Consider the following 20,524-nt stretch of genomic DNA (forward strand, 5'->3'; position numbering starts at 1 on the left):
TTGTTTATTTTAAGGTTAGCTTTATCAAGTTCAGAGAGGGGGAGATTGAGGTCCCCCACTAGTATAGTCTTCCTGTAACTCCCTTAACTTCTTCTCTAAGGATCTGGATGTTATACTACTTGGAGCATGTATGTTTAGTAATGATATTGCTTTGTTGTTTATGGTGCCTTTTAGCAGGATATAGTTTCCTTCCTTATCTCTTTTGATTAGATTTCTGCTTTTGCTTTATCTGAGATTAAGATTGCTACCCCTGTTTTTCTTTTTTACATCAGCTGAAGCACACTATATTTTGCTCCAACCTTTTACCTTTACCTTGTGTGTATCTCCCCATTTCAAATGTGCTTCTTGTAACAACATATTGTTGGATTATAGTTTTTTAATCCATTTTGCTATCTGTCTCCATTTCATGGGAGAGCTCATCCCATTCACATTCACAGTTATGATTACTATCTGTGTCTTTCCCTCCATTCTCTTTCCCACCGTTTGTGCTTTTAGTTCTCCCTTCTCCCTTCCCCTCCACAATAGCATTAATTTTTGATCACCACCTCCTGCTGTCTTCCCTCCCTTCTTTTATTCCCCCTCCCTTTTAATCCTCTTTTACCTTACTACTTCTTCCCTACCTTTTAGCCTCCCCTCTCTTTTCTTTCCCCCTTCCCCTCCTACTGCCTATAGAGCTAGTTGTATTTCTATACTTAACTGAGGTTTTGTTCCCTCCTTGAACCCAGTCAGATGAGAGTACCTTCACAAACAATGCTCATCTCCCTCCCCCTTTCCCTCTACTATAGTGTAATTTTGAGCCTCTTCCTGTGATGTAATTTACCATTTTCTGCCTCCTTCTTTTCACATCTCCTGTTACAATCCCTTCGTACCCTTAAATCACATTTTTATCATCACATCATTTACTTTGTACCTGCTTCCTCTATCTATGTATATCCCTTTTATATTTCATAATAGATATACAATTCTCAAGATTAACAAGTATCATCTTCCCTCATACAGAAGTAAACAGTTTGCCCATATTGAGTAAGAAGTTTTTCTTTTCCCCTGTTTACCTTTTTATGCCTCTCTTGAGACCTGAGTTTGAAGACCAAATTTACTATTGGGTTCTGGCCTTTTTATTAGGAAGGTCTGGAAATTCCTTATTTCATTGAATGTCCATCTCCTTACCTGAAATGTTATGCTCAACTTTGCTGGGTAATTGATCCGTGGTTGTAGTCCCAGCTTCTTTCCCTTATGGAATATCAGATTCCAATTCCTTTGATCTTTTAATGTAGAAACTACAAGGTGCTGTGTGATCCTGACAGTAGCTCCTCAATATTTCAATGGTTTCTTTCTGGCTGCCTATAGTATTTTCTCCTTCACTTGATAGTTCTGGAATTTGGCAACGATATTTTTTGGGATTTTGAGTTTGGGATCCCTTTCGGGAGGTGTACGGTGGATTCTTTCAATGACTATTTTGCCCTCTGGATCTAGCACTTCTGGGCATTTTTCCTTGACGATTTCCTGGAAGATATTGTCCAGACTCTTTTTCATCATGGCTTTCTGGCAGGCCAATAATTATTAAATTTTCTCTCCTGGATCTATTTTCTAGGTCAGTTGTTTTTCCAGTTAGATATTTTACATTTTCTTCTATCTTTTCATTCTTTAGATTTTGTTTGACTGATTCTTGCTATCTCATAGAGTCATTAGTTTCTACTTGTCCAATTCTAATTCTAATTTTTATTTTTGTTTTCTTGGTTCCACTGGACTCCCATCCTGGGTTGTTTTGTCCAAGATCCTGCTGTGCTGCCGCTGCCTCAGACTGCCCTGGGGCTTGCCTGTTCCACCCTGCCATGGCAGGATGCACTGTGCTATGCTCTGTGTGTTCCTCCACCCCCAAGGAACAGATCCTTCCCATCAACCTTCCAGTCTGTCCTGGGCTGTGAATCTGCCACAGTCTGTCTCCTATTGGATTGTATCCCTCCAAAATCTGATCAGATTCTCTTTTTTAGAGGTATCTGAAGGAGTTCATCTAAGAGCTTAGGTGAGTAGTTGCTCTCACTCTGCCATCTTTGCTCTCCCCCCCCCCCCCCCCACTCCATTTGGAGTTTTAAAAATCCAATGCCTAAGTACCGAATGAGGGAGCCACAGCTAGCCAAATATCTGAAGGGATGACATAAGAAAGTAGGATTGACCTTGTTCTGATTCCCAAAGGCAGAATGAGGACCAGTGGAGCAGCACATCTTGGCACAGGTTCCCTTGGGAAGGAGTGGCTCCCTGGTAAGGGAGGCTCAGTACAATTTAGAGCAGAATGTTGTGGGGCTTCTGGGAGGTAGTAGTCAATATGAAAAAGATGGGAAGGGCAGGCAGGAGGGGACTGTGAGCTCCAGTCGAGTTAATCAAGAGTGTGGCCTGGTGGCTGAGGAACAGCCCTATGCATGCTCAGCAGGAAATGCTTGAGGTTCACTACCACTGAATGACTGTGTTCAGTCCTGGGAGTCACATTTTAGGAGAGATAAGGATTGATAAGGAGAGGCACAGGAGTGGAGACTGGCACTAAGGTCCATGCAATAGCAGCATTAGCTGGAGGACAGAGGAGCGTTTGTCCTAGGGACGGCTATGCTCCCTGCACCCAGAGGCTTCTGGGTCAGGATAAACCACCTCCTGGCCCTTCCCTTTGGGGTTTCTCAACCAGACAACAAAGCTAAGGCCACAAAGTGACAGATATGTCCCAAGGATAATACGTGGGAGGGTTGTCTGGACACAAGTCGATGACTGTAATCCTTTTAATCCTCTGCCTTTATCAGCAGGACTTAACACTGTGCTACCTGGATGCATACTCCCACCCCCTCCCATTCTCTCCATGCCCATGACACTAAAACTCTGGCTTCTGCAGAATAAGGATAACGATAATAACTAGCATTTGCAAAATTCAAATTATGTGTTATGGGATGCATTCAACAACCCTGTGGGAGAGATGTTGTTATTTACCTCCATTTTACAGATGAGGAGGCTGCTGCTGAGAATTTTAGTAACTTACCCAGGGTCACACAGTAAGTGTCTGAGGCAGGATTTGAACTTGGGTCTTCCTGACTCCCACTTCCAGCACCTGTCCAGTCTCGACAAACCTTCCTCCCCAGTGTCCCATTTCATATCTGTCCACTCTTTTTGCTATACCCTCTGTAATCCTGGCTCCATGTTTAGTACATTTCCTTTCAGCTTCCACCTTTCTCACTCCTCCCATTTTCTTGCATTTCTGAGACCCAGTTCCCTCCAGATGATGTGGTTTCCCTTGCCTCCCTCTTTAGCACTGGTCCCATTTTCATTCATCCTCCCAACTCATGGGAATGGGGTGAGGGTGGGGTCTGAATATTCCTGGCTCTCTACTGCCCTCCCTATGCCACTATCACTCAGCAACCATGGCTGGCCATTATCTATCAACCCTTAGCACATTCTCCCTCCTTTCTCAGTGAGTTCAATGCTTGGTTTATGGTTTTCCTCTCTACCCCAACCCCTTTGCTCATTGTAGGGGACTTCAATACACATTTTTCTATTCCTTCAAATACCCCAGTGGACTCAGCTCTCATGGTCACTCCTCTACTCCAGTTCAACTCTCTACAGGGATGGTCTCACCATTAAGAGTTCTATGTCCATGTTCATAATCCTTTATCTCTCCCTCTCTTTATATGCTTCACTCCCCCTAAATTTACTTTTTAATCCTTGCAGTATGCTAAGTCATCTCCCCTTGCTAGTGCTACACCCTTTTCTCTTCTCAATCTGGATCATTGGTGAACCACTATATTCCTGATGACCATGCCTTTGATCTACCTCCTTCATTCTCACTCACATTTTACTTGTTGGAACTGGAGAAAATCACAAAAATTGTTCAGACTGGATCCATCACAAAGTTATGTTACCCAGTCTCAAAACTAGGTCCTCACCATAACAAGGCAATCTTCTACTTCATTGTTTCCCAATCTCACTCACCACAGCAGGTGTTCCAAACCTTTTCTTCTCTTCTTACACCTCTCATGCTGTCTCATACTTCACCAAAAAATTGGGATCATTCCTAGAGAACTCCTCTTCTCCCATTCCTCTGAAATCATCCCTCACTCTTCTCTTCTCCTACACTCTCTGATGATAAGGTGTTCTTTCTGCTGATCAAGGTCACCCCTCACATAAGCCCATGGCCCCATCTTCTCCAGTAGAGTGCCCCCACTATCGTTCTCCCCATCTCTCATCTTCAACCTCTCCCTGTCTACTGGTTCCTTCTGTACTGCCTATAAACCCATCCAATTCTTCGCCTACTCCCATTTTAGAATCTTTCTATAATTCCTACCCTCTCCTCAGCTAAATTCCTTCAAAAAGCTATTGAGACTTGATGTCTAAATGCTTCTTCTTCTCCCTCTCTTTTAAAGCCTCTGCAAATCTGGCTTCCAATTCAATCATTCAACTGAAGTTGCCTACTCCAAAGCTATCTGCAATTTCTTAATTGCCAGGTTACTCCTGTCCACCTCTGCAGCCCTTGACAGCCCCTGACAGGACAGATGTCTCCTCCTCCTGACCATTCTCTCCTCTGATTTTTCATAATATTACACTCCGGATTCTCCTCCTTCATGTAGGACCGCTCCTTCTCAGTCAAATCCAGTAACTATGGGATCCCTCAACATTCCATTCTTGTGTCTCTCTAACTATCTTGCTTGGTGACCTCATCAGCTTCCTTGGGTTCAATGGTTGTCTCTGTGTAGATGACCCCCAGATCTAATTATCCAGTCAAAGTCTCTCTCCTGAGCTCCTCCTGGCATCAACAACTACCTGGTGGACATTTTGAACTGGATGTCCCATAGATATCTGAAACTCTACATGTCAACAGGAGAACTTACCACCCAAACATTGCCCTCTTCTAAACATCTCTATTACCGTTGAGGAAACCACCATGCAGAGAGAGTCCAAGTTCCCAATTTATATTTCATCCTTCTCTCTCTCTCTCTCTCTCGCTCTCTCTCTCTCTCTCTCTCGCTCTCTCTCTCTCTCTCTCTCTCTCGCTCTCTCTCTCGCTCTCTCTCGCTCTCTGTATATATATATATATATATATATATATATATATATATATATATATACCCACCTAGTTGCAAAATACTGCCATTTCTTTCTCTACAACATGTTTCAAATACATCCCTTCTCTCTGCTCACACAGCCGCTGCCCTATTTGGGGCTCTAATTGCCTTTTGCCTAAACAACTACAAAAGCTTTCTCACTGATCTCCTGGCCACAGTCTGCAGTCCAGCCTCAGTGTGTGACCACCCAAAGTGCAGGTTGGATCCTGCCACCCCCTCCCTCCAGAAGTTCCAGCAATTCTCTACCTCCCTAAGATTCCCTAGGAGATCCTTGGTTTGCCATTTGGAGCTCTGAGCTGCCAAAATGCTCACACTCTAATCTCCTTTACAGTACAATCTCTGACCAGCCACACCAGTCTATTTCTGTTCCTTGTCCTCGGCCTCCATCTGCACTCTTGATGTCTTTGTCCTGGCTGCTCATCATGCCTGGAGTGTCCTCTTTCCATCCTCACCTCCAACTCTTGCAATCCCTGACTTCCTCTGAGAGGATCTCTAGTCCCACCGCCTCCTCTCCCCAGCTGTTAGTGCCATCCATTTATTTATTAGGTGCTAACTATGTGCCAATTACTGTGCCAAGAGATAGGGACACAGAGAAAGAAAACAACCCAGGCCCTGCCCCCTAATGAGGTGAAAATAATTGTGGAGATACAAGAGATTTCCAGGGTAGATGGAAGGAATTGTTTACCTTGTATGTCCCATGAGGATGTAGGCTCTTTGAGGGCAGGATGAGGGCTTTTTCTTTGTGTGCCCAAGGCTCAGCATAGCACCTGGTACGTGGTAAGTATTTAAGAAATGTTTATTGACCCATCAGTTCTAGTACCAGGGTTGTTACTTAAGGAAAAGACCTGCTCTGCTTTGTCAAAGAGTGGGAGTCACAGAGAAGCTGAATTATATTTGATGTAAAGACAAAATGAACAATTAGAGCTCTAAATGGGCTGTCCCAGTGGGGAGGAAGAGCCCCGCAGCAGCCACTTGTCAAGTATGTGGGTCAGTGAGAAGTCTTTATTAAGTACTTACTATATGCCAGGGACTGTGCTAAGCAGTGATACAAAGAATGACCAAAGGAGCCCACTGCCTAATGGGGGAGACAAGATGTGAAAAACTGGGCACACAAGTATGTCTGAACCTATACAGATAGATAAGTATGTATGGAGCAGATGGAAGGGATCTGAATGGGGCAGGCAGTAGCAGCTGGGAACTCTTTCTCAATCTCTGCCTGGATTTGCATCCAGCTCCAACCTAAGAATTGTATGTGTCTCCCAGAGCTCTGTTCTGGACGCTTCTTCTTCCGTATTATTTTGCTCAGTGATCCTATCAGCTCTCATGGATTTAACTATCATGTCCATGCTAATGATTTTCAAACCTGCTTACAGGACCTAATCCTTCTGCTGACCCATCTCAAACTGAAAGTACCACAAATATCTTAAGTACAATATATCTAAAGCTGAACTAAAAATCTTCCTTCTCCTTCACCCCCAGCTTCTTAACTTCCCTATTACCACAGAGGGTACCACCATCCTTCTACTTACCCAGGCTTGTAACCTATGTGCCATTCTTGACTCTTTGCTCTCACCTCTGAGCCCCCAACCTCTACATCCAATCAATTACCAAATCCTGTTGATTTTACCTCCCCAATTAATCTCCTACCTGCCCCCCTCCTCTCCTTGGACATGACCACCATTTTGGTGCAGGCCCCTACCTGGACTAATATAATGACTTCTTTCTCTCTAATCCATTCTCCACTCAGCTGTCAAAGGGATCTTTGGTCTGAAAATGTCATCCCAGCCACCCACCATTCAATACACTCCAGCAGCTTCCCATGACCTCTAAGACTGGACATAAAATCATTTCTGGCATCAGCAGCCTTTCATAACCTTCCAGTCTTTTTGTGCCTCAGTCTTCATATCCTAACACCGGCTCCTTTGCGGTTCTTCAGACATGGCACACCATCTCTCGACTCTGTCTGTTTTCCCTGCCTGAAATGCTGTTCTCCATACCTTCTTCTGAGGCTTTCCCGGCTAGCTGTTTGCATGTGACATCACTCATTAGGCTGTGAGCTCCTTGAGAGCAGGGACTGTCTGTGAACTTTCTATCTTCAGTGATGAGTACCCACTTGGCACATAGTAGGTGCTAATATTTATTGACTATGACTCAGAAAGAAGGGGTTGAGAGAAGAGAGGATGCCAGGCATGGCAGAGAGGAAAGGTGTAGTATCCTGTTCATGGAACTGGACCCTAGACTGTGTTGAGGGTAGAAGGTATTCTCAGTGCAATCTGATCTGGTCTACATGGTCTCTGAGATCCTCCACCCTTGACAGTTTCTGATCCCAGTTTCTTGTAATCTGCAAATCTGATCAGCACATTAAGTAAAAAGGCACTTGGACTTCCCCCAAAAGGATGCTGCCTTCTGCTGATTTCATTCAATGGTGCTGACAAAAAAGAAGAAGTCTTCTTTGTCGGGCAGATTCCCTTTTAATTTTTTTCTATGGAATTTCTAACACACACACACATTCCATTCACGGTTGTCATACAGATTATAAAAGTGTGTGGCCATGTGGCCCAGGGGAAAGGGACTCTGGATTTGGATTCTGAAGACTTAGATCCAAATAGTCTCTCTACTCCTCCCCAACTGTGCTCTGACCTGGCCTGTCACCTATGGCACAGAGGAGCTAGGTAGGCCACAGCATCTCCAAGGTCATGCATTCTAGCCCTAAATATACATCTTTCATTGAGACAACACATTTTGAAAAAGCTGAGATCATTCATGCTTTTTCATTTGGGGGTTCTTTAATGGAGAATACTTTGCATATTTCATTCATGCCATGTTTCAAAACCTACATTTGCACATGAGAAAGAAGAAGATAAATTACAAATTAATCTTCTTGCCAGGGCAGTTGCCAGTAATCCATCTGTAAATCAGCCAAACTAATCATTGGCTTATAAAAAAGAATTTGGTAAAGTCCAATCATCTAACACATGTTAAGCATCTGCTGTATGCTAGATCCCTTGATGGGCTCTAAAGACAGGAGGCAGGACAGGGTTTTCAAGGAGCCCTCAATGTCACCCATTGGCATGTGAGAAGTGGGTGCTGGTGCATCCATGGCAATGGTGCTCATGTGTTCTGGAACGTGGGTCTGAAGCTAAGCAGCTCCAACTGGCTCTGTTCCAAGGTCCAGGATGACCCATCAGAGAAACCACTAGTCTGTGCTGTGGGATAAGGGATGCAAGAGAAGGGCACGAAGCCTTAACATCCTCATTCGTAAAATTCCAAATCTCAAGAGTCTCAGCTTCTTTTTAATTAGTTTTCCTAGTATCTCAGCTTTCTAATTTTGTAACAACTACAAAGCCTAATCTAAATTTGAAGGCATAACGTTAATATTTAAACCACTTCAAGTCATCTTAGGGAGGAAAATAGCTTCTGAAATCTGATCTCATGATATTGAGAACATTTTAGGTTGTACTGGAGATATTTCACATAACAGGATTGCAGCAAAGCACCTCATTTCGAAGGGCAGGCGTTGCATTTGCCAAGTACCACTAATAAGTCTTTTAAAAGCAATCATGGCCCTGAGGTTTGTGCCCAAGGATGGCGCTCACTCTCAGCTCTTTCCTGCAGCATTCCAGGAAAGCTCATTGAATTTCAGCCCCAATTTGCCCAGATAAATAAAATAAACTTTGATACCTGCATTCTTTGTCATACCTCCACTTTTCCTGGGGACACAGATACATTCAACAGTTACATCAGTTTGAATTGTTTAATTCCAATAGATTGTATAAACACTTTGGAAGTATTGCTCAGTGACCCAGAAAAAGTCAGATTAATCGGAGTGGCTTGTAATTCATTTTAAAGATGCCAGCTATGTGGAAGCCCAATCAACGGGACAAAATCATTTTTCCTTTCCTGGTAACACAACTAAAGACATTAACTTTTTTGTTTACAAGGAGGATAGGGAAAAAATGAAATTCTGGTCTAAAACAGAGGCAGGTCATTCTGTGTGTGTGTGTGTGTGTGTGTGTGTGTGTGTGTGTGTGTGTGAGAGATAGAGAGAGAGAGAGAGAGAGAGAGAGAGAGAGAGAGAGAGAGAGACTGTGTGTATAAATACATATTTTTTCATGTGAAGAGTCTGCCATAAGGTAGATGAATAAAATTCTGACATCTCTACCTGGAAATTCCGGACTTTTACAAGTCCAGACAGAAGGCACTGTCTCTATCTTTATGTTACTCAATAAGGCAGGAAGCACTTAGTAAGCACCTACTATGTGCTAGGAACTCTGCAACATGTTGGGAATATAGAGATAAAAAGATGCCACATTGCTGCAGCCCCACCCAGCTCTCCTTAAGCATAAACTTTTCAGTCTCTGAACCATCACTGTCTTCAGTTTAGGTGGAGAATTACCCCTAGGCTCACACTCTCATGCCTTCTCTTCTCCTGGATGCTCCAACATTCCCCAGTGACAGCATCCCCACCAAAGAGTCAAGAAGCGCTCGTTGCTTCCCATGTGCCAGTTTCCAGAGGATACAAACACAAAAATCAAACTGTCCCTTCCACAAAGAGCTTAAATGTAACAATTAATTCATCACCTTCATTATGTTGTGACTTGAAGACTGTTGAGAAACTTCAGGATTCAAGTATTTTTGTTTTCTGTGGATTTTTTTTCCATGTTCTCACTGGTTCTTGGTAGAAGGGAGAGAAGTGGTAAATAATCCAAAATATCCATTTGATTAACACCTCTACTGGAATGAAGGTGTCAGAATCCTCATCCTGGGAGGTCTTTAAGTAAAGGCTGGTTGACCATGTGTCAGGCAGGTGAAGTAGGGAATCCTTTTGAACTCATTTGGCCATCTCTCCTGACCCAAAGATAGAACATGGTGGCCTGCTGGTGTGCATGTGCCGTTGGAAGAGTGGATGTTCTCCACTCAGTGGACTCAGTCATCGTGATGAATATCTGGTCACTGGATTCAGATGGCTCTGGAGAAGAAGTGAGGCTGGTGACCTGCACAGCCCTCCCTCACTCAAAACAAAGTCAAGCACAAGTCATGTCATTATTTCTCTGATCGCATGATCTTCGACAACAAAAGATGAGCACACACCTTGTATTGGGGGACACAACATGTATACACGTACATATATGTAGTGTGTACATACATGCAGGGTAGTTTTTTGAGAAAAGGTATTAGTCTCTGAAGGGGTGGAATGTGCAGGACAGAAATGAGCTTTTATACACATGTATAATGTGGCAGTCAAGCCAAATATTGAAGAAAACATCAGAGTCTAAGAGCAGAGGGGCTGAGGGAGGGCATACCAGGCATGAGGGACCACCCATGTAAAAGCCTGGAGATGAAAGATGAAGCGTGATGTGGAGAGAAGTAAAAAGACTGCTGTGGTTCTGGGGGACAATGAGGGAAGTGAGGCTAGGAAGCACTCTGAATGACCAATAAAGGTCCTCCTATTTGTTCTAGAACATATTATGGAAGAGGGGAGTGATCACCTTGGTAGCTCTGCAGACAGGCCTCCGGAGTGAGGCTCCAAGCCAGGTCCCATGCCTAAAGTCCTAGGGAGAGGTCGGCCAGTGAGCAGGTGCCCTTCACCCCTATTCATGGGTGAGGAGGCTCAGGCCCCCAGGGGGTGTGCCCCGCCCAAGGTCACCTGGCCAGTCTGGAGAGGCCCTCTAGGCCAGATGTCCTGCCTCCCAGAAGTGTTGCCTCCACCCCACCCCCAGTCAAAGTACCAGACTAACAGCTAGAAAGGCCCCCGCCCCTATTTAACAGATGAGGACACTGACCAAAGGGCAAGGTCACAGAATCAGTGAAAGGCAGAGGTGTCCCTTGAGGTGGGGTCTTCTGACTCCAAGTTGAGACTCAAGTTATAGGTCAGAAGCCTCCCAAACATCCTCTGAATCTGCCTTCCTTCTAGAGGTTTGCTCATTCCCCCTAGAATCAGAGATTCTTAATTAGGGTCTGTGAAGTTGCTTTTGAGAACAGTCATGTTCTGCCCTTGGACTCCTCTGAGCAGGGTCTGCCCGAGGCTTGCTGGACACCCCCAGTGGGTGTGGGGAAAGCAGGACAAGAGACCCTGTTCCAGAGGTTGCAACATGTAAGCCTCACCTCAGAACACAGATGCTCCAACCAGGCACATGTCCAAGGGGCAGAAGCCACAAAGTGCATTCACCATCCTTTCCTTGGGGGTAGCTTCCTCTTCCCTCCCATCCCCTTCCTTCCCCTTCTCTCCTTTCTCATCCCCTCCTTTCCCCTTCTCTCCTCTCCTGGACACTTTTTCAGTGAAAGCATGGCCCTGCCTCCAGAGAGCCTTGGGCACTGCCCTTTCCCTATATAGCCCCTGATGGGGCTGTACTCTGATTCACTCTCATTCCTCAGACTCAGGCAGTTCTATCCAGCAGCTTTGTGACAATATGGAAACTCACCGGGCTGCGTTTATCTCCTCTGTCTGACATGAGATGGAAGGCTCTGAGGCCCCGGCAGACAGAGCTCCGGGAGGGCAAGACCCATGATTTTGCCTCTCTTTGGAACCCCAGCGCTTAGCACAGTGCCCAACACATAGTAGATGCTTATTAAATGCTTGCTGAGTGACCGTTTTTAGTTTAAGACCAATTCCAGTTCAAGCCAGCTGAGGGCTCCTTCAGCACTGGCATTCCACGAGCCTGTGGCCAATTGGGATTCAGGCACAAAAGTCACAAAAAGGGTTGCGACAACTTGTGTCAAATGGAACACATCAGCCATCACCCTGGTATGAAGGACAACTCACCTTCGATGAGAAAACAGCCTGGAGGAGAACGGGGCTGGGCTGGTAGCTTCCAGGACTGAGCAGGACAGCCCTTACCCACAATACCTCCCATACTCAGTAAGGAGGCCAAAATACAAACTGTACCATTGTAAAATAATTCTTAATCACGTTAAAAGCCAAGCCCAATGAGCACATCCTGCTTGGTCCCTGAGCAAACCAAGAATGCAAAGAAACCCTACCCCATGCTACCAAACTCTCACATGGCTATTTCCTTAAAGAGCTTAAAGCTTGAGGGCCAGAGGCCTGCTGGACTGACAGTGGGCCCATTCTGGAGAGGCCTGTCTGGGAATCAGTAGACGAATGGGCATGGAGTGCAATTCCTTTCCCACATGGGGATGTCTGATGTGCAGGGATCGAATGAGCTGCACAGTAAGCAGAGCTGAATGCAGAGATCAGCAGAGGGGCTCTCCCAGGACTCCCTGGGCATCCGCAAAGGTGGCACACTGGATACCTGCTGGTGACATGTTGTACAGAGGACTCCTGCTCAGGCAGTGGTCTCTGAGCCTAGATGCCTGTGAGGTCCTAGATGGCTGATTTGGATGGGACCTCAAGGAGCAGGGTGTACCACCAATACTTTTCTATTGGCCATCCAGGAGGAACACGAGCTTCCCTGGTCTTAGCCCACCCTGGCATCTGCCATGAACTGGCCAACTCTATCACACTCTGAGTGAGGCCATCTGATGATCAGGTGTCCCCAGCTGTAAGAGTCTGTGACCCTAGGGAACCCTTAACCCAAGTGCCTCATTCTACAGAAATCAACAACTGGATTTTCTGAGCACCTTTGAATTCACAAGGCACTTCCCCCATGATGATCTCAAGAGGCTGTTGAGACCCAAGGAAGCTAAGGGACTTGTTCAGTTTCACAGTTTTTAAGGGGAAGGACTGGAAGCCAAGCTCAGATATTCTAAATTCAAGCCCAGTCCTTTCCAGGACTTGGCCTCAGCTTCCCCAGAAATGACAGAAGAAGAAACTAAAGTTCGGAGAGGCAGATCATCTTCCCCAACCCCTTTCCTCCCCAAGGAAGCCTGGTCAGAGAGGGAGAACACAGAAAGCCTCACCTTTCCCTGAGAGTCGACTGGTTGAGCACAGGGCTGGGAGAGCGTTTCTGCATCGATGATGGTGCCGAGTGGACCAAGAGGGCCCTGTCCGCCGGGCGCGGCCTAGATGGCCCCGGCGCTAGGTATTCTTCACACCTGTCAAGTGAGTCCTCTCGGTCTCTTCTATGAGATGGCTGAGTGATCTGGTAGAAGACACATTAACAGTGTTTAAGAACCCAAATGCCCCAGCCATGAGAAACAGTGCCCCCAAGCCACGCCACTGGACAGCTCCACCCACAGTCACTTACACAGCATGACTAGGAGTTGCCCAAGGTCACAGAGGAAGAACAAAAACCCAAAGTCTTCCCCTCAGGACCCAACAGCTGGTCAGACAGAGCATCCACAGGACAAGTCCCAGGCTCCCAGAACTCCAGGGCTCACCCAGAGGGAAGCAGAGCCTCCTCCTGCACCAAAGCTTCCAAGCAATCAGAGCTGCTCTGCAGGAAAAGGTGGCCCTCAGAGATAGTGAGGGCCCTCATCACTAGAAGACATGAGAGGGGTGGCCCAGATGGGACTTCTGCTGAGGTCTGGCTTAAGCAAAGGGAATCTGAGATTCATTCTGGCTCAAAGATTCTACAATTCTCTGGTGCATCTTAGATGCCTAGAGATCCTACATTGATGGGATTGGAGCATTCTAGCTTTAAACCAATGATCCTAATTTTACAGAGCAGGAAACTGAGGTTGAGACCTCTATGAACGAGGAGCCCTCCGTCTCCATCTGAGAAAGGTCCAATGTGGGCATGTCCTGGCTCCAGAACCTGCTGCCCTCCAGGGTGGCTGGCTGACAACAGGCTGGCTGTCCCTGGGTTTGCACATGGTGGCCAGCTAGAAGGTGGAGGGAGTCAGTCAGCATCAAATGGTCAACAACCAAAGAAACCAAAGTCAGCTTGGGTCAACAAGCACAATCAAAAGTATAAGAGAATGAGCTTAAAAATGTTAAAGCAGGACAGTAGTGCCAGGGTCACACAGTCCTACTCAGAGGGGTGGCATAGCAAAAACTTGGGACTTAAGAGTTAAGAGACCTGGACCTCAGGCCTGGCTCTGATGCTGACCAGCTCTGACACTGGGGTGTCATTTTTAACCTGTCAGTCTTCTCATCTGTGAAATGGGAAGCCCAATACCTGACCTTCCATGCAGGCTGGCAAACACCACAGTGCTAGAGAAAGGGGAGTTCCATTCATAGTTGTCTGAGGTCAGACAACTTTGCCAAGGCCCCAAGACAGACACCAATGACAACACGTGTGAGATCACAAGAGGGTGAGATCTCTACACATTAGTTCAGCCTCTGACTGTAAAATGGGGAGCTTCCTCAGTGACTGCTTATCTCTCGATTCCAGGACCTCTCCTCCAAAAGCAGCTGCCAAGGCTGGGCTTGTCCTCAGCCCTGGGAGAGAAAGCCCTGTGCCAGCACCTCCTTCTGGACACTTTTGCCCACTGGACACTTTGCTTTTGGATGTGGCAACATAGTCAAATGAAAAACTACAGTGATCCCTGAGAAACCACCTAAGGGGGCTTGGAAAGGTATCCTGGCAGAAGCCTCAAATGGCAATGGATAGCTGTGATTCTGTCCTCTGCTCCTGGTCTGCTACTGAGCCTGGAGAGACCACTGGTATGGGGCACATAGTCTTTATGTGCCCAGGGCTGTGCAGAGGCCTTTCACAAACATCTATGGAAGCCAGTATTCATGCAGACTTGCTGAACTCAATGCGGGGAGAAGAGGCAGGGTAGAAAGGGAAGAAAGGCACCATTTGAATTCTGTCCACAGAATGCAATTGCAATTGTGGTGGGGAAGTGAGGGACTGAGCATGTTGGTACAAAAGAGCCATTTGGTTTCAATCTGGGAGACAGAGCTTGGAGCAATGGGGGAAGAGGGAGCAGTGGTGAGACAGACTGCAGCCCAGCATGGGAGAGCTTCTGAGCAATGAGGGCTGTGCCTGGAGTAGGGTGGAGTGTCCCATCGTGGGCTCCCAACCAAGAGTAGGTGAGCTCCCTTTGGAGACCTGGAAGGGGCCCCTCCTAAGTAGAGGCTACCCTAGCTGACCTCTGACAGGCAGCATTAGCCAGCTGTCATCTCGGAATCCCCCTCCCACCCATGAAAAGTTAGCAGAGGCAAGAAAAGAAAATCTTACGATTAATGCTTGTATCTCCCTACTGGGCACAGATATATTACATTCATCCCCTAAATTGCTTTTTAATAAGGGGAAGAAAAAGGAAAGAATTGGGACAATTAAGAATAAAAGACCTGTACCAGTTTGGGGAGGGAATGGAAAAGCAACTGGCTTATACTACATTGGAGGACAGAAGGGAGGCATCATCCTTCTCACCACAGCCTGCCCACCACCAGACTCCCCACATCTGTCCCCTCTCCTGACAGTAGCTCCGGTAGAGGTCTCCTCCTCTGCACTCCCACTCTCCTAGCTCTAAGCTAGGCTCAAGGAATCCCTCCTAGTCACGGCCTTTATGGATCTCCCCAGACAGGAGGGCCTTCCCCAGTCCAGAAATTACTTTGAACTCACTTTAGATAAATTTTCTGTTGATCTATCTGCATCCATCTTGTTTCCTCCCAAGCAGAAAGTAAAGACCTTGAGGGCAGGGTCTGTTTTGTTCTTCTCATCCCAGTCCCTTGCACATAGTAGGCATTTAATAAATCCTCTCCTAACTTCCTCTTGTGCCTTCTGTCTCTCCCCTCTCATGGAGCTAAGTGGAATCTAACTGTGAAACTAACAGGTCTAAAGATCCTGCTCGAATCCCTGTGCTTGCCTGCTACAGCCTCTAAGAAAAAGACAAAGTATTAGTCCCAGCATTGGATTTCTTTTACAACCATCCAGATTTGGCACTGGCCCCAATCTAATTCCATGGGCCTATCATTCATGGACACTACCCTCCAGCAGACACACCTCCTTCCTATTGCTCTGTCCCCAGGCTTCTGCGATGGTTGTGCCCCCTGCTTGCTCCCCCTTTTCAGCTCTGCCTCTGAAAATCCAAGTGCCATATTCCCCATGGGGCCTTTCTCAGGCCTTTGGCCGTGGGTGCCTCCCAATCCTGAAATGTCCTTGCATTCACTCTGTGTACATTTTGTGTTCACTTACATATGCCCTCCTCCACTTCAACAGCAGCTCTGGCAGCACAGGGCTTTCTTCCGAGCCCAGGCCCTGGCCTACAGTAGGCGCTTCATAGATGCCTGCTGACCAATTGATGGGATAGTTTTTCCAATTTCATTCGCAGGCTCCTCCTAAGCCTCCCCCACTGCCCCCGACATTTCCAATGACACAGCCTCAGAGCTGGAAAAGGCTAGGCGGCCAGTGAGTCTGGTCTGTGCCCACAGGGCTCTTCCCACACTTACAAATGCCCCCTCCTCAAAGTCTTTTCTCCTCCAAGCTAACCACCCCCACCCCCTTCAGTGGAGCCCCACACGGCAGACATCAATTCCAGGCCCTTCAATCCAGGCTGCCTTCCTCTCAACAACTGCCAAATTCTTCCTCAGTTCATGGGACCCAGAATGAAACTCCACATTCCAGGTGTAGCTAAGACTTACTGAGGAGCAGGCAATCACAGAAAAAGAAAAGAAGGCAGATAAATGAATAGGCGAAGACTGAACCAAAAGAAGCTGGGCTGAGAGTTGGGCTCCTGCATCTCCATCCAAAGAGCTTAAATCACCACAAGCACAGTCGTCATGTTCTCATTTATACTGAAGCCACCTGTCTGGCACTCCTCATTCCCTTGCCCTAGGCCAGACAGGATCAGATTGTCAGCTGCTTTTCTTCATCCACCAAAAGGCCCAAGCCTGGAAACAGTGGATTACAAGGGATGGAGCCAGAGGGCTACAGGACCATAAACCATCCCAGTTCAAAGAGATCTCTGAGGCGAAGTCCAAATGCCTCTCTTTCTAGATAAGAAAACAGGCCCAGAAAGGTGGGAACCTCTTCACAGTAACAGAAATCAATCTAAATCCTTCAGTGTGGATTAGCTCTGTTCTAAACTTTGGTTTAACTTCATCTGTGGAATGAAGGACCTGGATGACCAGATGCTTCTTAAGGCTAGGACCCCATGGAGAACCACAAGGTGTCCAACCATCAGACATGACAGAAAAGCAAACTTTTCAGTTTTCCTAGAGAAGGAAGGTGATCTGTCCAAGGTCACACAGGGATTAGTACAAAGGCTGGAGGCCAGGTCCTCAGCATCACACTGCAGACGACATGTCTGTCTCTGTAGGCATTTGGCCTAAGGGGGCAGAAGCAGACCCAAATACAAGTGAAGGGGAGGGTAAAGGGGAAATAGAAGAGAGGCAGATTTAGGCCTGTTTTCAGTAAAGACTTCCTGACAATGAGCAATATTCCAAAGTGGGCTGAGTAGCCTTAGAAAGAGGTGGGCTCCCCCTCCTTGCAGGTCTCCAGGGTGAGGCTGTGAATTCTCCCCCCACCCCAACTATGAGATGCTCAGATCCCTGAATAAATTTTGTTGGAAAACAGTAATGCTTAAAGGTCTTAGGAATGTGATTAATTAATTAATTGATAGGTATTCTACCTAGATAGCACAAACAATAGTTTTCTCCAATAACTTTTTTTCTTTTCAGAAAAGAAATCAATTTTAATTAAAATGTCCAAGATAAAGACTATCTACCCCATGAACACTTTTCAAGTTGGTGACCTGCATGTGCAGGAGCTCTCCAGGGAGACCTCAATGGATTTAAATTGGTAGAAGTGCTTCAAGGTCCAGACACCATCAGAAGCCAGCAGAAGTCTGGGTCTTGTCTTGTTTCCATCTCTTCCCAGCCTTCTCACTGACTCACTAATACGAAGGGCAGTCATTCCACAATAAGCCACCTGCACAATACTTTTTCTCAGAGTGAAGATCAGACATAACACCCTCTGGATTCTGGAATGATGATAGAACACCTTCCCTTTAAAGCTAGCCCCTCATTTACAGATGAGGAAACTGAGAGATAGAGAGGGAAGATGCTTGCTCAAGGTCTCACAAGGTCCAAGTGGCACAGCCTGGTCTCAAATGGAGGCCTTCTGACTTTCTAGCAGATCTTTCCACTACATCAGAAAGCAAGATGTTAGAACTGTACCCAGCCCAGAAGCAGAATTTTCAGGGGAAAGCACATACAAGAGGAAGTGATGAGCTGGAATGTCATATCTAAAGCCCTCCTCTTTTTGTAGACCCTGAAACAATCTGGATTCTTTGGAAGTTGATTGAGAAATCAAGGGGACCAAGGCTCAACCCCACCTCAGATATGCACTAGCTGCATGGGCAGTCTCTTCATCTGCCTGGGGCAGCTTCCTCCTCTGTAAAATGAGGAGGCCGAATTCTGTGGCCATTAAGATGCACAAAGACTAGCCATCAGATTCTCTCAGTCCTTCCACCCTTTCAGTGAACTATCTGTTCCAATTCCAGGCTGCCCTTCCTCTAGGGCTACCACGCTCCCTCCACCTTTGGTCTCCATGTAGAGCGCTTCCTCCTTGGAGGAAGCCATGTGCCCGGTGCCCAATTCAAGTGAATTCAAAGTGACTGAGTACTCACTACGTGCCAGGTACAGTGCAAAAGAAAAGTGAACTTGTCCTGGGAAAAGGGCCTACGTTATAATCAAGTGCTGAACAGAGCCTCCCTTTGGCTCCTCAACATTTTCAAGAAAGGAATTTGCATTAAATCTACTTAAGAATGATTGACTATTCAGCTTTGACCCTCCACCCAACTCTCTATTCCAGTCCCCTTCTTGGCTGTTCCTTGTTTCCTCTCTCCTCTCATGGGCCACGTCACCCCAATCCCTGACTCATGGACATCTTCCATGACCTTCCTTGTACCCCCTCTCTCTTCACAAATGAAGAAATGGCCTGTTTCCTCACCAAGGCTCTGACATCTCCTGTGGCAGACTGCTTTCAAAGTCATCCCCCTACCATGCTCTCATGTTCCATTTCCCCTTATCCATGGCTCTTTCCTGTGGCCTAAGATCACACTCCCCTCCTTCTTTCTTCCTAATAAAATGCTCACCAAGTCTTTACTTTCCCTGAGGTGTCATCCTGGCTCCACTGACCCTCCTCTTCCTACCCTTCTAGTCTGGTTTCTGATCTCTTCCATCTTCTCCCCTCCCCCCCCTTATGGCCCTATAGATGCTTCTTTCTCAGGCTTCCTCCTTTCCCTCCGCACTACATGATACAAATAATAGTCCTTTTCAGCTGGATACCTTCTTCTCTCTGCGCAACAGCCCTGCTCCCTCCTGGTTCTGCTCCTACCTGGTTGACCTCACCTCCTCTGTCTCCTTTTCAGGATCCCAGTACTCCATGCCTCTGTCCTGTTCTAGGTCAGCCCCTAATTAGTCTCAAGTCCCTCCATCCTGCAGTTACCCTCCCCAAGGGTGCCTAAGTACTTCCTGAAGGGAAGTTCTTGTCAGGGCCCTCCCTCTCCTCCAGGGCTAACAGCTCTGCTGGGCCTACAGGTTATAGCTCCTTCCAGTTCAAAGGCCTACTACCTCCTAATCCTGCAATAAACACAGGTTCTTTGCACTTTCATAAATGATTGTTAAACTGAACTGAAGACTCCACAGGTCTCTCTATGCATAGTGAATTTAAAGTACTAACATTTTATGTGATTCAAAAATGCTACAAATTTCAGCAACAGAAGAAAGACCTTCCTCCTAAGCAGAACTGTCCCACAATGGAAAAGGTTGCCTGGACAAGAAGTGGCTTCTCATGAAGGGAACTCAGAGTCAGCCAGTCCAAGCCCTTCCAAGGCTCAGCAACATTCAGTGACTTCATGTAGGAAGGATCATGGCTCCTTCATTCCCCAGCCAAAACCCTCCACTGCAGGCTGACTTGGTATCTCACTGTCTTCTGAACACACCACATACATTGTCAAGCACGAGCTTTTAGGGGGCCTCTCCTCCCTTCTCTCCAACTACCCTCCTGCCTTGTCTCAAGTCATACTTCACCCTTCAGCACTTCTCTGGCCCACTTAGTCCAACATTTGCTTCCACACTAGAATAGTATGTTGTCAATAATAATGACAAGGAGAACCAAGTGATCAGTTAAATACTTCTAGAATGAATGAGTGAATAGAGGGCTAGAAAGTTTATAGCTCGGTGGTGCAGTTGAAAAGAGGCAGGCTAGGCCTGAGGGCACAAGACCTGAGTTCAAATTTGGCCTCAGAAATTGATTAGCTATGTCACTCTGGACAAACTACTGAAACTCAGTTTGCCTCAGTTTCCTCAACTATGATGGGGATAATAATAGCACCTACCCTACAGGAATGTTGTAAGGATCAAATGAGATAATATTTGTAAAGGGCTTGGTACAGTGCCTGGCAAAGAGTAGGCATTACATAAAAGTTCATTCTCTTTCTTTCCCCTAATGAAAAAGAAACCACTGTCAGTTGTATTTGAGAAGGTCCCATTTCAGCAGAGGCAGAACAAAAAACGAAAACAAAAAGAAAATATGCAAGAGCCAACTGAGCCGCCATCACCACTGCCAATCACAGGTGGACATCCCAGACCAGTAATCCAAGGGACCTGGAGAGAGGCCCCTACGTGCTGG

General features: G+C 46.5%; 1 protein-coding gene across 4 annotated transcripts in view; it reads right to left on the minus strand.

Moving 5' to 3' along the window:
• SPATA6 (spermatogenesis associated 6) overlaps positions 1-20,524 on the minus strand; it is a 134,088-nt gene that overhangs the window by 28,190 nt on the left and 85,374 nt on the right. For all 4 annotated transcript variants that reach the window (XM_072649370.1, XM_072649369.1, XM_072649368.1 and 1 more), the window contains one exon: positions 12,957-13,138. In XM_072649370.1, coding sequence (XP_072505471.1) covers positions 12,957-13,138 — 182 coding nt within the window. The remainder of the gene's footprint in view (positions 1-12,956; positions 13,139-20,524) is intronic.

The sequence above is a fragment of the Notamacropus eugenii genome, chromosome 2, assembly GCF_028372415.1.
Source record: "Notamacropus eugenii isolate mMacEug1 chromosome 2, mMacEug1.pri_v2, whole genome shotgun sequence".
Taxonomy (NCBI): domain Eukaryota; kingdom Metazoa; phylum Chordata; class Mammalia; order Diprotodontia; family Macropodidae; genus Notamacropus; species Notamacropus eugenii.